Source organism: Hibiscus syriacus, unplaced genomic scaffold (genome assembly GCF_006381635.1).
Source record: "Hibiscus syriacus cultivar Baekdansim isolate YM2019G1 unplaced genomic scaffold, ASM638163v2 tig00110319_pilon, whole genome shotgun sequence".
NCBI lineage: Eukaryota > Viridiplantae > Streptophyta > Magnoliopsida > Malvales > Malvaceae > Hibiscus > Hibiscus syriacus.
The window spans coordinates 3,042,628-3,058,321 of NW_024062678.1; the positions used below are offsets into that span (position 1 = coordinate 3,042,628).

The 15,694-nt window shown below is 31.9% G+C and overlaps 2 protein-coding genes across 2 annotated transcripts; one reads left to right on the top strand and one right to left on the bottom strand.

Moving 5' to 3' along the window:
• The first annotated feature begins 5,766 nt into the window (after nucleotides 1–5,766).
• LOC120117387 (probable LRR receptor-like serine/threonine-protein kinase At1g12460) lies at nucleotides 5,767–9,053 on the top strand. Its single transcript, XM_039137666.1, has 2 exons — nucleotides 5,767–7,274; nucleotides 7,361–9,053. The coding sequence occupies exons 1-2, from the start codon at nucleotides 6,097–6,099 to the stop codon at nucleotides 8,841–8,843; spliced, it is 2,661 nt and encodes an 886-aa protein (XP_038993597.1). The 5' UTR covers nucleotides 5,767–6,096; the 3' UTR covers nucleotides 8,844–9,053.
• A 124-nt stretch (nucleotides 9,054–9,177) lies between these two features.
• On the bottom strand, nucleotides 9,178–12,113 carry LOC120117389 (probable aminotransferase ACS10). Its single transcript, XM_039137668.1, has 4 exons — nucleotides 11,519–12,113; nucleotides 11,299–11,430; nucleotides 10,136–10,296; nucleotides 9,178–10,060 (listed from the first exon to the last, which is right to left on the bottom strand). Exons 1-4 carry the CDS (start codon nucleotides 11,996–11,998, stop codon nucleotides 9,214–9,216), a joined length of 1,620 nt encoding a protein of 539 aa, XP_038993599.1. The 5' UTR covers nucleotides 11,999–12,113; the 3' UTR covers nucleotides 9,178–9,213.
• Between the last annotated feature and the right edge of the window lie 3,581 nt (nucleotides 12,114–15,694).

Below are 15,694 nucleotides of genomic sequence, written 5' to 3' on the forward strand. Positions count from 1 at the left end.
GTTTGCTTTTGTAACAGACTGGCTGCTCATTAATCTTTATTATTGTATTGGATTTCACATGAGCAAAGCTTATTCTTTACATTTCATTTTTCTATATTCTAACCTCCGGTGCGAGCCATATGCAAAATAAAGAAATGAGGCTCTTCTTCTGGTTTTAAGTGCAATTCCATTATTAATTAATGGTGGGACAACTGTACTCTGTATCCATGACCTTAAGGGGGCGTTTGTATCCTTGATCAATGTAGGATTATGATTTTTGGGAATTATTAAGAATATCATAATATTTTGGTTTATTTGGTGGGGATGTAAGAATTAAAAATATTGTATTATATTTATTTTATTTTACAGGAATTAAGAAAAATTAAAAATATTATATTATTTGGTGAACGTAATAATAAAAGATCATAGGTGGAACATAAGATTAAATTATACATGTTTAGTATTTTAACTATCATTTTTATTTTGTTTAATAATTCAATTTTTTTTTAAATCATATCTATCATTTAGTTTTGATTTTATTTTAATTATCCATTATTAAAAAAGTAATTGTGATGTTGACATATCATTAATTATGGTTTCCTCGACTATGTAGAATTGTGGGAAAAATGATTTTTCCATACAAGACATCCACCATATTATTTCTTAAACTAGGGTTTCTTATTGGTATGAAGACGCCATGTACTCCTAGGTCTTCTCCATTTACTTGAAAACGTCATGCAGTCGTGGAGTTTTCATATTTAATTTGAAGACGTATGAAACACCTGATGTCTTTGGGTTGGTACTGTGCAATTCACCCTAGATGAGGAAATAATCCCCCGTTGGATTATATTGGGAATTTTCCCCCAAATCATTTACTCAGTCATTTTGCCCAGTAATATCACGTCATTATCAAGAAAAAAATTTGGAAAAAAATTAAAAATATCATATTGATAGATTTGTTAACATTTTAATAGTTGATAATCCAAAAATAAAATCAACACATAACTTTGTTAACATTTTAATAGTTGATAACCCAACATGAAATCAACATATAACTTAGATATGATTTTAAAAAACAATTAAACAACCAAAATGAAACAAAAATGATGGTTGAAGTACTAAATGTATAATTATTCTTAATATAATTTAAATATTTTGAAATATATATATATATATATTGTATACTTACATACTCTCACTACTCTTTAAAACATTTTTGTGAATTGTTAAATATTTATTTTTTGGTCTTTTCTATTTTTATTGCTTTTAACATTTTGTCAAATAAATTATAGTAAATATTATTAATAATGATAATAAAATTTAAAATTAGTAAAATAATGATAAAAATTGTAGATCATAAATTTAGCTTAATAAAAATATTTTTTAAGATAAATTTAATAATATTAACATTAAATCATTCACTCTAAGTAACATTCAATCTCACCATATAACCTATAAATTTAAATAAATATTAATATATTAAATATTATTTAAATATATACATTATTATTAAAATATTTAATAAATTTGTACTACAAACAATTAGTTATCTAATTAAAAATCTCTAAGCAACATTCAATCTCACCATATAACCTATAAATATTATAAATATAATATTAATAAAAATATATTAAATATTATTTAAATATATACATAATTATTAAAATATTTAATAAATTTGTACTACAAACAATTAGTTATCTAATTAAAAATACATCAAATGATACCAACATGGGTTGATTTAAGTGGTAAGCAACTTGATATTGCTTAAATAAGGTATTGAGTTTGATTCTTTGTGTATGCGGAAAATCTCTGTTGGACACTCGCACACCAAAATCAGGTGTGCGACGGGGGTTGGTCTTGATTAATCAAGACAAAACCTTAAAACTGGGATATCAACAAAAAAAATACAAGAAATGATATATATATATATATATGAACAAAACTTTTTTTATTTTGGAAGCAATATGATCTAAACTAGTAGAAATTATATAATACCTAATAGAATGGACATTTAAGGCAAAAAGTAATGTTAGTAAAAAAATTATTACTTTTAGAATTAAATATAAAAATGCAGTTTCACAAAATATTATGATAATAATTTCTCAATAATATATGCGGTATACTTGAAGTGTAAGATTCATTTTCTTTTTCTTATTTACAATGTGTACCACATGTGAGCCTCCATTCTTGTGAATATACCATTCGTGCAAATCTCTAAGAACGTAGATGTAATATTGACGCGAACTCTCGTATGCGCAAAACATATTTCACAAATCACTGGAGACGATCACGTGTCAATTACTTAATGCTCCGTGAGCATTTCTTGCATATGATCTTAAACGATTACGCATTGATACATGTGATCTCTTTTGATGACTAAGTTTAAACTATCACTTCTTAGGACGTTTAATCAACATCAACGCCACAACAATTCTTAATCAATTCTTATCCAGTACACGGTAAATAACCATGCAACAAAAAGTAAAGACACGTACAAACTTTCACTCAAAAATACTAGACTCATACCACCAAAAAATATCCGACCTCCATCTATGGTTGTTGACTATTTTACTAGCCAACACAATGTAAAATAGTAAAAGAAAATTGTAGATTTTAAAATTCAAACTTTAAATTTATCAAGATATACATATCATGATTTTAAGTTTTTGTATGATGTACACTCGTTTAGAGTTTATGATTATTACATCTATGGGTAAAATTTTAATTATTTTAAACAAACATAGTGAATTACAACTCAAAGATTAAAGTCCAAGTGCAGTCCAACTAAGTACCAAAACTCGCATCAAAAAAGCAAGTAAAGTTGCAATTAAGAATGGGAAAAAAAGTTACCAACGTGTTAATTTAATTGGTAATTAGTTTGATATTGTTTAAATAGATTTCGAGTTTAAGTTCTTGTGTATTCAAAAAATCATCGTTAAGAGACTAAATTACCAAAATTAAATGTACTACTTGAGTCAATCTGCCTTAATCAAGACGAAATCTTAGAAATCGAAAGTAGAACGAAATAAAATGGGGAAAGGGCCCTTTTAGAGTTCAAATAAATATGTCACAGATGTTTGGTATTCTGTCTTTTAATACATCTTCTGTCATCTTTGCTGGCATACCTGAATACTGAAGAAATATTTAAATCCTCTGATTGATTTATGGTAATCAGAGAGAAAAATAAACTAAAACATAGAGAAATTTCATGGTTCTAAACAACAAAAATTGGTAAAAGAAAAATTGTTTTGCCAGCTAGGAGTTTCCCATTAAATACATGAAATATATCCAAGAGAAATACAAACTTGACGATTAGTTGGGTTTGTATCTATTTTGGCTATAAACAAGTAGATTCAAATTCTTTCAAATTTTCTCACCAACATTCATTAATGTTGAAAACTATTTTTATTATCATTAATATCTATGACACACATTTATAAGGGTTTTTTTAAACAAATTTTAAATCTAATTTTAATTTTATTTAGAGAGAAGGGGAAAGAACTCTTGAGGAAGAAATAAAGATGAACAATTTGATCATCCGAGTAAATGTGCTTGCTCAATTTAGATACTTTTTTTACCAAGAGATTATTTTGTCACATGTTTAGATATCTAACAATATCGAGTTTGCTTATGGCAAAAACATATATAAGAAACAATCTTGTATCAATGTAATGAGGTCATTAAGTTTTATATAATTTTATCATTAAATTTTAAAATATTTTAATTGTAGAATAAACTGTGATGTTAATTTTAATGTATGTATTGGGCAGTTAAATCATTAATAATATATTGTGGTTATTTTTTTGGGTGAATTTTAGTTCATACATGGATTTTATCATTAAATGTTAAAATATTTCATCACCTATCATTGATTGTTATTTGCAGTAATAACGATCGATTTTTCACGAAATCTACTAAAAATCAATGAAAATACATCTTAATATTCGATGTTCTCATACTCCAATCTCATATGACGATGGTATGATGAGATTAGTTTTGAGATGTTCATCTTAATATTCGATGTTCTCATACTCCAATCTCATATGACGATGGTATGATGAGATTAGTTTTGAGATGTTTTTTTTATTATAATATAAATATATTATATTTTTCGTAATATTTTTTTATTATAATAAAAAATATTTGATTATTTTTTTTGGGTGAATTTTAGTTCATACATCGATTTTATCATTAAATGTTAAAATATTTCATCACCTATCATTGATTGTTATTTGCAGTAATAACGATCGATTTTTCACGAAATCTACTAAAAATCAATGAAAATACATCTTAATATTCGACGTTCTCATACTCCAATCTCATATGACGATGGTATGATGAGATTAGTTTTGAGATGTTTTTTTTATTATAATATAAATATATTATATTTTTCGTAATATTTTTTAATAGTTTAATGTGTGGGTTCAATTGAGATTCTAGTTTGGTATTTGATTATAAAAATATTTTCTATAAAGTTGTTGGAAGAAGCTCTCGTGTTCAAGCATCTTCTTCGTGTCAAATTTGAGCAAGAGTGAAGTGGACAGCAAAGGTAATACCGAACTCAATCATATTTGCACTAATAACAAAATATATGTTGTTATATTTATTCCAAATTTCTTTCATAAATAATTGTTTTGTTGATTAAAATCTTCAAAATGAAAGTTTACAAAAAAATTCTTTTCATCAACGATTAGTACTTGAATTTGATCCGTTTGTGAAAAGTTTACTAAAGTCTAGAAAGATCTTCCTCTAAAGACTTTTTTTTCAAGTCAAAAGTCGTCTAAATTAGAAAGGATAAATTATTTATAATGTTCACAACTAAAATGTTGCTAGGAAAAATTACACATATAGTACATCAACTATCACTTTTATTCCGGTTTTGTCATTCTATTATCTTTTTTAAAATTATACTCAACGTTATGTTTTAGTTTCATTTTAGACATTCATCGTTAAAAAATTAATAGAATTATTGACGTGGTATTTTCTTAAAGGTTTTCAATGATGACATACCATTATTTTATGATTTTAAAAAAAATAGTTTGGTGACTAAAACAAAACAAAACGTATAGTTTACACGGTTACTATCATAAACAACTGTTAAGATTTTTTTTCCATTGTAAAATTCTGATGACAATATTGTAAGGTCCATGCTAATAGGTTGTTGGTATACGTTAAGGTAATCGGGTCCAAATATATTAATATCAACGGTTAATAGATAGAGTATACATATCTATAATTAAAATTAAATAAAAACTTAAACAACTTCACTCTATTCGACTTGTGAATTTTTAAATCAAATTTAGATTATAAAATTGAAAAAAATAAATCAATATGTCCTTCCAAGGTCTCAATCAGAACGGATACAAAGATAATTCGATATAATAAACAATATATAAAATTACAGCTCAGTCAACAGAAAGCCAAAAAAAGAAGAAGAAAAGAAATCGCCATTTCTTCTTAAGACAAGCTTGTATTTTGGGTTTTGCTTAATTTCCTGTATTTTATTCCTCTGCCAATAATTTGGTGGCGATGGAAGGCATGGGTTGGTGAGAGAGAATAAATGCTTGTACTTCACACGCAAAGCCAAGGCCCTGCCCTTCCTTCCATGGCGGTGAGTAAACCTAGCTAGACCATTGTGGGATTTTCAATTTTTCTTTATACCGTCTTCAAATTTATTGTAATCAAAAGACGAGAACTTTGAGACACAAAGAAATGCACATGCATGTGGTTCAGCTTCCGTTGGTGGCAACCGTATAGATATAAATATTTACATATTTGTTGTTGCCCTTTGTAACTCTCTCTTTTCTAGACCTGGAAAAGCTTCAACATTTTGAGATCCTTTAGCTGAAACCCCCAAGGAAAAAGATTAAACCTTTGTTTCTGACTTCTGGGTCTATTGCTTTTTAAGCTTGTTGAATTTTGTCTGATAGGAGGAAGTGAAAAAAATGGTGGTGTTTAACCATGATCGTGATGTTTTGTCTCTGGTCCTCGAGATTTTTACAAGTGCAAACAACAAGCTTTGCAATTGGAAAAGAAGGATAGGCTTGAATCTAATTCAATAATGCCAAAAGTGGTAGGCTCAAATTTTAGTGTATTCCTGCTTTTGTTTCGACCATGACAAGGATCCATCAATTCATTGTTTCCCATGCTTTGCTCTTCCTGGTTCTCGCTTCATTTGGGACGAGAATCCTCACCATTTCTTTAGCAGCAACCGAGAAGGAAATCTTGCTCCAATTTAAAGGTAACATCACTGATGATCCTTACAACAGCTTGCATTCCTGGGTCCCAAGTGGTAACCCTTGTGTAGATTTCAGCGGCGTGTTCTGCAATCCAGAGGGATTTGTGGACAAGATTGTTTTGTGGAACACTAGCCTCAGTGGACAACTCTCAGCTTCACTGTCAGGTTTAAGCTCCATCAGAGTCTTGACATTATTTGGCAACAGATTTTCAGGTAATATCCCCCCAGAGTATTCTCTGTTACAAACATTATGGAAGATTAATGTGAGTTCAAATGCATTGTATGGTCCCATACCAGGTTTCATTGGTGATTTGCCTAACATCAGGTTTCTTGATCTTTCAAAGAACGGTTATTCTGGGGACATCCCATTTGCTTTGTTCAAGAATTGTTACAAAACAAAATATGTTTCTTTTTCACATAACAGGCTGTCGGGTTCCATTCCGGGATCCATTATGAATTGCAGTACGCTTGAAGGGTTCGATTTCTCATTCAATAATCTTACTGGTGGATTGCCTTCTGGAATTTGTGAAATCTCTGTGTTGAAGTATGTATCTGTTGGTAGCAATGCATTAAGTGGTAGTGTGGTCGAAGAGATGTCGAAATGCCAAAGCTTGCTACATCTGGATCTTAGCAGAAATTCTTTTACAGGGTTGGCACCATTAGGGGTCATTGAATTTAAGAACATCACTTATTTCAATGTTTCACATAACAGGTTCTTTGGTAAGATTCCTTCGATTCGAACCTGTAGCGAGACATTGGAATTTATCGATGCTTCATGGAATAGTTTGGATGGGGAGATCCCAACAAGCACCTCAATCTGTAAAAGCCTTAAAGTTCTGGACTTGGGGTTCAACAGACTAAACGGGACGATACCGGTTAATATTGTGGATTTGGGAAGGCTTGTGGCAATTAGCTTGGCTAATAATTCACTAAGCGGGACGATACCAACCGGATTTTGTAGCATTGAGGTGCTACAAGTCTTGGATTTGCACAATCTCAACCTTGATGGAGAGATTCCTGCAGATGTAAGCAACTGCAGGTTTCTTCGCAAACTGTGAGTATTAACACTATCTTGATATCTTTCAGATTTTCATCTGCATAGCATTTTACTAATCGTTCGAAACTTACATGATGTTGTAGGGATGTTTCTGGGAATGCTCTAGAGGGACACATACCTGATACCATTTACAACATGTCACAACTGGAAATCCTAGACTTACATGGAAACCAGCTAAATGGAAGTATTCCATCTAGTATTGGTAACTTGTCAAAACTCCAATTTCTTGATTTCTCACAGAATTCACTTTCTGGGTCAATCCCCTCTTCGCTTGTGAATCTGAATATGTTGACGCATTTTAATCTTTCCTACAACAATCTCTCGGGTACCATTCCTACCATTCAAACCATCCAGTCCTTTGGTCCATCAGCATTTTTTAACAACCCTGGGCTCAGTGGTTTCCCTTTGACATCCTGCTCCTTAAGTGGCAGGTCTCCCACATCTGGTAGAACCAGAGTCCTTAGTGTTTCTGCAGTTATTGCCATCGTTGCTGCTGCTGTGATCCTTACGGGGGTTTGTGTGGTGACCATCATGAACATCAGGGAACGTAGGAGTAAAAAGGAGGAAGTGACAGTGGTTGTTGAGAGCACACCGCCAGATTCATCAGACTCAAATGTTATAATTGGGAAGTTGGTCCTCTTTAGCAAAAGTTTGCCATCTAAATATGAAGATTGGGAGAGTGGCACCAAAGCTTTGCTTAACAAGGATAGTCTAATAGGTTGCGGTTCAATCGGAACTGTCTACAGAACTAGCTTTGAAGGGGGAATCTCAATTGCAGTGAAGAAGCTGGAGACTCTGGGAAGAATTAGAAACCAAGATGAATTTGAGCAAGAAATCGGACGCCTAGGTAACATCAAACATCCGAACTTGGTTGCTTTTCAAGGGTATTACTGGTTGTCAACGATGCAGTTGATTCTATCGGAATTCATTCCAAATTGGAATCTCTATGATAATCTTCATGGACTGAACTACCCGGGTACCAGTACAGGCGTTGGTAATACTGAACTAAGTTGGTCTAGGAGGTTCCATATTGCCCTTGGAACTGCAAGAGGACTTTCTTACCTTCACCATGACTGTAGACCTCCAATTCTCCATCTCAACATCAAATCAACTAACATACTCTTAGATGAGAACTATGAGGCCAAATTGTCTGATTACGGATTAGGAAGATTGCTTCCGATTTTGGACAACTATGGTTTAACTAAATTCCATAACGCGGTCGGATATGTTGCACCGGAGTTGGCCCAAAGTTTGAGACTTAGTGAGAAATGTGATGTGTACAGCTTTGGAGTGATTCTTGTAGAACTGGTAACCGGGAGGAAACCAGTAGAGAGTCCAACTGTAAATGAGGTGGTGGTTTTGTGTGAACATGTTAGAGGATTGTTGGAAAGGGGCTCTGCATCAGATTGTTTCGATAGAAGATTGAGGGGTTTCACAGAAAATGAGTTAATACAGGTTATGAAATTGGGGTTGATTTGCACATCAGAGGTTGCTTCAAGAAGGCCTAGCATGGCTGAGGTTGTTCAAGTTCTGGAGTCCATCAGGTCTGGCATTGAATCATGGTGACCATGTAGAGAACTTGTGCAAAGGAGACAGTTGCTGGTTAGGGTAAAAATGGAGGCAAAAAGTAGAAAAAATTAATTCTTTTGTATTGATTGAGCTGACCATAGTAGATTGTTTTCTTCATTTGTAATTTTATGCAATAAAAAAAGGTATTCATTTATATGTATTTTTTATGTAATAAAAAGCATTTGTGTATGCATCTATTCAGTTCTTTGCCCTCTCTGCAATCTCTTTAACTGTATCTTGCATTTCCCTTTCTGTACATGAAGAAACTATCAGATTTCAAAGAAAAGAGCTTCATACCAGAAAGAAGATAAATAAAAATCTGGGGATTGTCTAAAATGACAGAATTAATCAACAGCATTTCAACTATTCAATTTACAGGTTTCAAAACTTTCTGAATCCTTTCCATAACAACAGGGATATCTTTCTCTGTCAAAGTGGCAAAACAGAAGCGGAACCATCCCCGTTCGATACAATGACAACAGGATCCTGGAGTTACATTGAGCTTGCCTATATTCAGCAATCTATCCCAAAGCTCAAATTCTCCTTTCTCACTGTAAGAGCTGATTAGCCCGCTCATGTCAGCCCAACAGTAGAAACCCCCACTGCTTTTTATGGACTTTATGCCCATTTTTTCCAGTCCTGCAACAAGCTGAACATACATCCTTTGAAGCCTCTCCCTGTTTGTGGTAATGAATGTTTGAATGAACCTCGTATCAGATAGCATGGCAATAAGCAGACGTTGGCTTGGAGCTGAAATGGCCGAGAATCTTGTCAACTTTTTAGCAGCAGCCATAACGTCGTCATTAAAAGAGTAGATAACACCAACCCGAAAGCCTGGAAGAGAAAGATATTTTGACAAACCATACACAATGTGGACTCTTTTCCTGTCAATATCTTCCTGCTCAATGATTTCTGCCATGCTTATGAATTCTTCATTTTCATGAGTAGAACCAGCCAATATTTCGTTAGAGACAATATGGATGTTCTTCTCTCTGGCAAAGTCTAGCAGGCTGTAAAGCGTTTCCCGACTTAGAAGACTGCCAACAGGATTTGAGGGGTTCGATATTATAATCCCACGCACTTTCAGCCCTCTTGTCTTTGCCTGGTTGAAGGATCTATCAAGAGCAGCTATACTTAAATTGAAGTTGTCAGCACTTCGGCAAGGAACATGGATTATTTCAACCCCAGTTCGCCATTTTACATCCCTGTCCAAACTGCATATTTCATCCAAAAGCTTACTTGACAGATATAGCTGGTTACCAGAATGAAGAGTGTGGAAAAAAAATTACCCGGGGTAACACGGTGTTGGAACAAGAAATGCATTTCCAGTATCTGCCAAGCAGAAGCTAAGAATCTCAATTGCAGGGTTTGCACCAGCAGTCAGCACTATCTGTGAAGGATTGAATGAAACATCTTTCTCCATGACTTGAGACATGAATCCTGCCACAGCCTGCAATGTAATAACAAGTCAAACACAAGGGTAGATTGAGAATTGAATCTATATCAGACAACTTAATTCTTCAAGTTAAGCTGGTTAATTGTGCCGTTAAAGGTGTTTTCCTCATGTAACATACAACCAAAAAATTTAATTTCTTCATATTATTCAATGCATGTAATCAAAATGCTTAATAAACTTTGGGAAAAGGAAAAAACATTTGTTTGAAGAGGTGAACTCAACTTGAAACTACAATATCTCAGTGCATGGACATGTTTTTAGTGAGTTATTCTTCTATCTACCAACATGTATATGTTACTGAATAAGAACAAAGAGCAAGTGCAGGTAGATTTATTGTGTTTCTCCATTAATCCCCTTTTATATACCTATGTTGCTTCAACACATGTGTTTCTCCATTTTTATTGTGTTGTGTGTGGATATGACCTCGAAAGATCCTTCAAATCCATGAAAAAAAGAAAAAAAAATTATACTCCGCGCATACCCGTGTCCGACAATCACAGCCAAATCTGAGTAACATACATTACAATCTTCTCGTAGTCTCCAACATTAAATTTATATATTTGGTGTTAGCAACTGAATTCTCACAATCAGGGATTTAAATAGCAGTCTGCTATCAGAATAATAACCATTATATAGCAGTAATGGTGTCGTACGAAACCGTTATTGTATGATCGCAATGACCGCAATAACATCCATTATGTCCGCACTCGCGATAAACACAACACAACCGAAAACGTGACTGCATCGGATATATAAGATATCTTATCCAGACTCGACAAAGGAGGTTCAATTCCAAACAACTAAATATAAAGGACTGCTAAACCATTTGGTGCCACCATTATTGACAGAGATCAGGAACTGATGACCATGGTCCATGGCAGCTCGGTTAATCTGGGTGCGATAACAGTTAAATCCCAACATAACATCTTCAAGCCACCTAAAACTGAATAATTGTTACTTTTATAGATGAGTTGGAAAGATTTTCACAATTTTTACCACTTTAAACTCCATCGATCCATCAAAAGGCTGGTAAGTTGCAATGCCGCTAATGCTCAGCTCTTTTCCGTTTCCCAATATCGCTTTGCTCGCATTCTCAGCTAGCCAGTCCTTAACCAAATCCAACGACAACTAGAAACGAAAAAAAAGTCAATCAATAATTGAAGTACTGAACCACGAAGCATGTTGACAACTAAAAGAAAGAAGTAAAAGAACCCACCTTGTTTTCTGCTAAACCCAGTTGGATGACCCCATTCGGATTATCCAATTCATCATAAGGATCCTCCTTGACCCGCCTCAATCCTATATAATATGGAGAATCCGCACCCTTCACAATCCCACTAACGCGAGCTGCAATCGGAACAGGTCCACTTGGATTTCTCGGCGACAGAAAAGCCCGAGACAGACTACGTGTTAGCGTAGGAAGCTCCGTCAGCTGGTCGGACGACGGCGTTGGGTTCTGGGGCGGGGAATTGGATTCGTTCTGGTCATTCGTGTCATCGCGGTTTCTCTTCAAATAGAATTGGAGAAAGTAAAAGAGCGCGCAAGGGATTAAGGAGCCTAAAACTAGACCTCCTCTTCCTTGAACAACGCCTTGTAGAGGAACTATTACTCTCATGGCGGTTCCCCCTCCTCCCCCTCTGCTTTTCTCCTTTTCGGGTTCGGGGCTCCGAGTTAGATAATATCGGGTTTGCGTCATGGCTGTGAAGTCATGATCACATATAACTAAAAAAAATACCGGAAAATGGATTTTTTTTTCTGCGTTTCCCGATTAATGTTTAATGGACGAATAGAAGCAATAGTTTTGTGGTCTCTTATTTTTCTGGGATTTAAATTATTGTCTTCTTCTTTTTCCTGGTTATCTGGGTTTTGAAGTTTGTTTTTTTCATTTTATTTTAGGGTGAAATATACAAATGGTCCCCAACTTTATAGTGATACTTTGTTGAGTCCCTCAACTATAAAAATTACAAAATAGTCTTCTGATTATAGAATGATTTTTTTTAGTCATTCGACTATTAAAAGTTACGAAATGATAACCTAACTATTCATATGTTTCAAACTCATTCTTTTTTTTGTTAAAAAATTTATGGTCGTCTGAGCTGGACGTTAACATGTTGAATATGATATGATAAAATCATACTTTAATGATGTTTATTGGCACAACCATTGTTTTAAACACTAGCTTGACTACATAATATTTTAAGCAATGGTTTGACGATATAATATAAACATAGATTCAATCAATAAAATGTAGTTCAAACAGTTTTGGGATAATATTTTATCATATATTAGCCAACAGGTTAGGTTAATGTTCAACTCAGACAATCGTTAATTTTTTAATGGAAAAGGATGAGTTTGGAACATATGAATATTCGAGTGATTATTTTATAACTTTTAATAGTCGGAAGCAGGGACAGAGCCAGGATTAAATATTGGCAGGGGTTAGAACATTAGACTATTTAAGAAAAATAAAATGACTTATAAGATATTTATACTCAAAATTCAACGTGAACCAAGAGACCTTAGTGATTAAAGAATTGTTGTTATCCTTGAGGTTTCAAATTTGAGCATTGCATATGTAAAGGTACGAGCGTTCATTGTCAAATGGTTAAGAGTCTTTGTACATATAGTACATTGTATTAATATATATATATATATATATATATATATATATATAAAACTCAAAATTCAAAAGACACCGCTTAATTTGTTTAATATTTAAACTTAAAATGACTTAAATTGTTATTAGACCAAAAATTTGAGAACATGCTATTATCATTCTTTAGTTCAGCCTCTACTCAATTAAATATTTAATAAATTTTTATATTTTTAATTTAAATATTTATTTTTACATAAACTAAAATACTATTAGAATAAAATTGTATCGAATATACTAAATTTTAACAGGGTCGGGGCCCCTCTGGCCCCAATATAACTCCGCCCCTGGCCAGAAGACTCAACAAAGTAGTGTTCTACAATTGAATGATCATTTTATAATTTTTAATAGTTGATGAACTCAAGAAAATAATATCATATAGTCGGGAGATCATTTGTATAATTTGTCCTATATTTTATTGGAGGGAAGTGATGGATGTAGATTATTTCTAAGCTGTTCCTTGATAATAGGTTGATATTTTTTTTGGAAGTGTAAAGGCTGTGAGATTACTGAAATAGCCTAGATATTCAAGTCGAAACTTTGTTCTCTTCTTCAATAATTATTGCGTAGGTGAAATTATTTGAATTCCACGTTCGTCTGCAAAAACAAGACAACAGATTTACTGGTAATGAAATAACATTTGCTTTCGAGAAGACCGAGGAGGATACCATTTGGTTTCTCATTTTTCAGTTAAAATTTAGTATAAGACTACAAGAATAATCATTTTGTTTTAATTTTATAAAATTTTCACTAAATTTTAAAAAATAATATTTGATCGTTTTATTTTTATTTATTTAATACATTATCACTTTTATTTAATTTTCTCATTTTTTTTCATTATCGACAGTTAAAATTTAGATACTAAGCATTTAAAAGCCTACCAGATAAATGATCACACGTTAATAAAAATCGAAAGTGATCAAATATTATTTTTTAAATTTAATAAGAAATGTATAAAACTAAATAGAAAATAATTAATCTTGGAGTTTACCCTAAAATTTATCTCAAAATGTCAGAATATTACCACATATCGCACATGATTAATATTTTGGGATCTAACATTGCCTGCAATTAATTAAAGTTAATATTTGTGTTGTATCTAATCTTATTAGCCAATGATGGTTATATGATAAGATAAAGCGGATCTCCTTGCTTTTATCAACTCATTTACTACTACTAACTTTACTCCAATATGAAGCTAAAAAATAATTTTAATATTATTATATTTCCTACATTTTTCTCGATGATGATTTACAGTAAGAGATGTATGATTCGTGAAAAAAATAATTATCAAGAAATATAATCTTTCTCAAAATAACATACTCACGTTTGATTTTGGAACATTAGTTAAAATTAATACAATTAACAAAATATTATTATTATCATAAAAATTATTCATAGAATATAAAATATTTATATAAATTTTCATTCAAATATTTATAATTTAATATTAAAAGTTTAACTTGTTGAAAATAACGTATATCACAAGTATAATTTGATAAAAATATGCATTCAAATAATCTTCTATTCATTTAAATGAACATTATAATCTTATATTCCTACTAAATAAAAAAAATAGTACAACATTCTAAGATTAATATTACATTCCAATAATCTTATTCCCAGAAGTAATCTTATATTATGCGAATCAAATGCCCCTCAAGAATAATAAAGCATTTCCTATGGTGGTATTCTTTTTGTTTTTCCCTTTGTTTTTCTTTTGCATTTTAATAATATACAAATAACACATTAAACATTTTAAAAATATATATATCAAACATTACATTATGACTTTTGTTTATATAAATTTCAAAAATATTAAAATACGATATGAAGTGTTAATTGATTATCATTTATCGAGAATAAGAGATTTGTAAGTTGTATGTAGAGTCGTAAATGAGACAAAACATATCATGAGCTATTCAAGATCAACTCGATTAAAACGTGATAAATATTCGGTTTGAATGAACTTGACTCGGGCTCGATTTCGACTCGAGTTCTTAATGAGCTGAAACTAGTTACTTGATAATTGACTCGAAAAGATCACGAGTAACTCTAAAAATAATATATTAAAATTATTTTTAAATAAATTAAATTATTAATAATATAATCATTTATGTGTTGATTTTTTTTAAAAGAATACTATATAAAATTTTCATGTACTTAATGTTCAAGTTTGAATTCGAGTTTGAGCTTCAGTAGATTTAAGTTTAAGATTTTTTTTATTCCGAGTTTTTTCGAGTTTCAATTATGATTTTGAGTTCGAGTCAAACTTAAAAATTTTAGACTCTAGTTTTAGAGCCTAGCTAAAATTTATTTTAGATTTTTTAGTCGAATCGAGCTCGACTTAACTCATTTACAACCTTAGTTGAATGAAGAATGACAATGAATAGAAATTAAGAAAAAGATTTATTATTAATGTTTAACTTTGAAGTATTCGGAGATTCATTAATTGATTAGGTGGTCAAATATTAATGTTATGTCATCTTACATAAGTTCAAGGTACGATGTTTACCTTAAAAATATATTAATTAGTCAAAAAGAAAAAACTTCGGAGTATTGTGATGATAACGGATAGGGATGTGTGAGGCTTGCATGTAGAGTTTGATTGCGTGCGTTATAGAATTAGAACAAGGATGCAGCCATTTATGTTTGGGTTGGGAAGTCTGAATCTCGACAACTTGAGGCCTATGTGCTGCATTTGTCAGACAGTGATGCCCCTGGATTGACCTTTTTTCA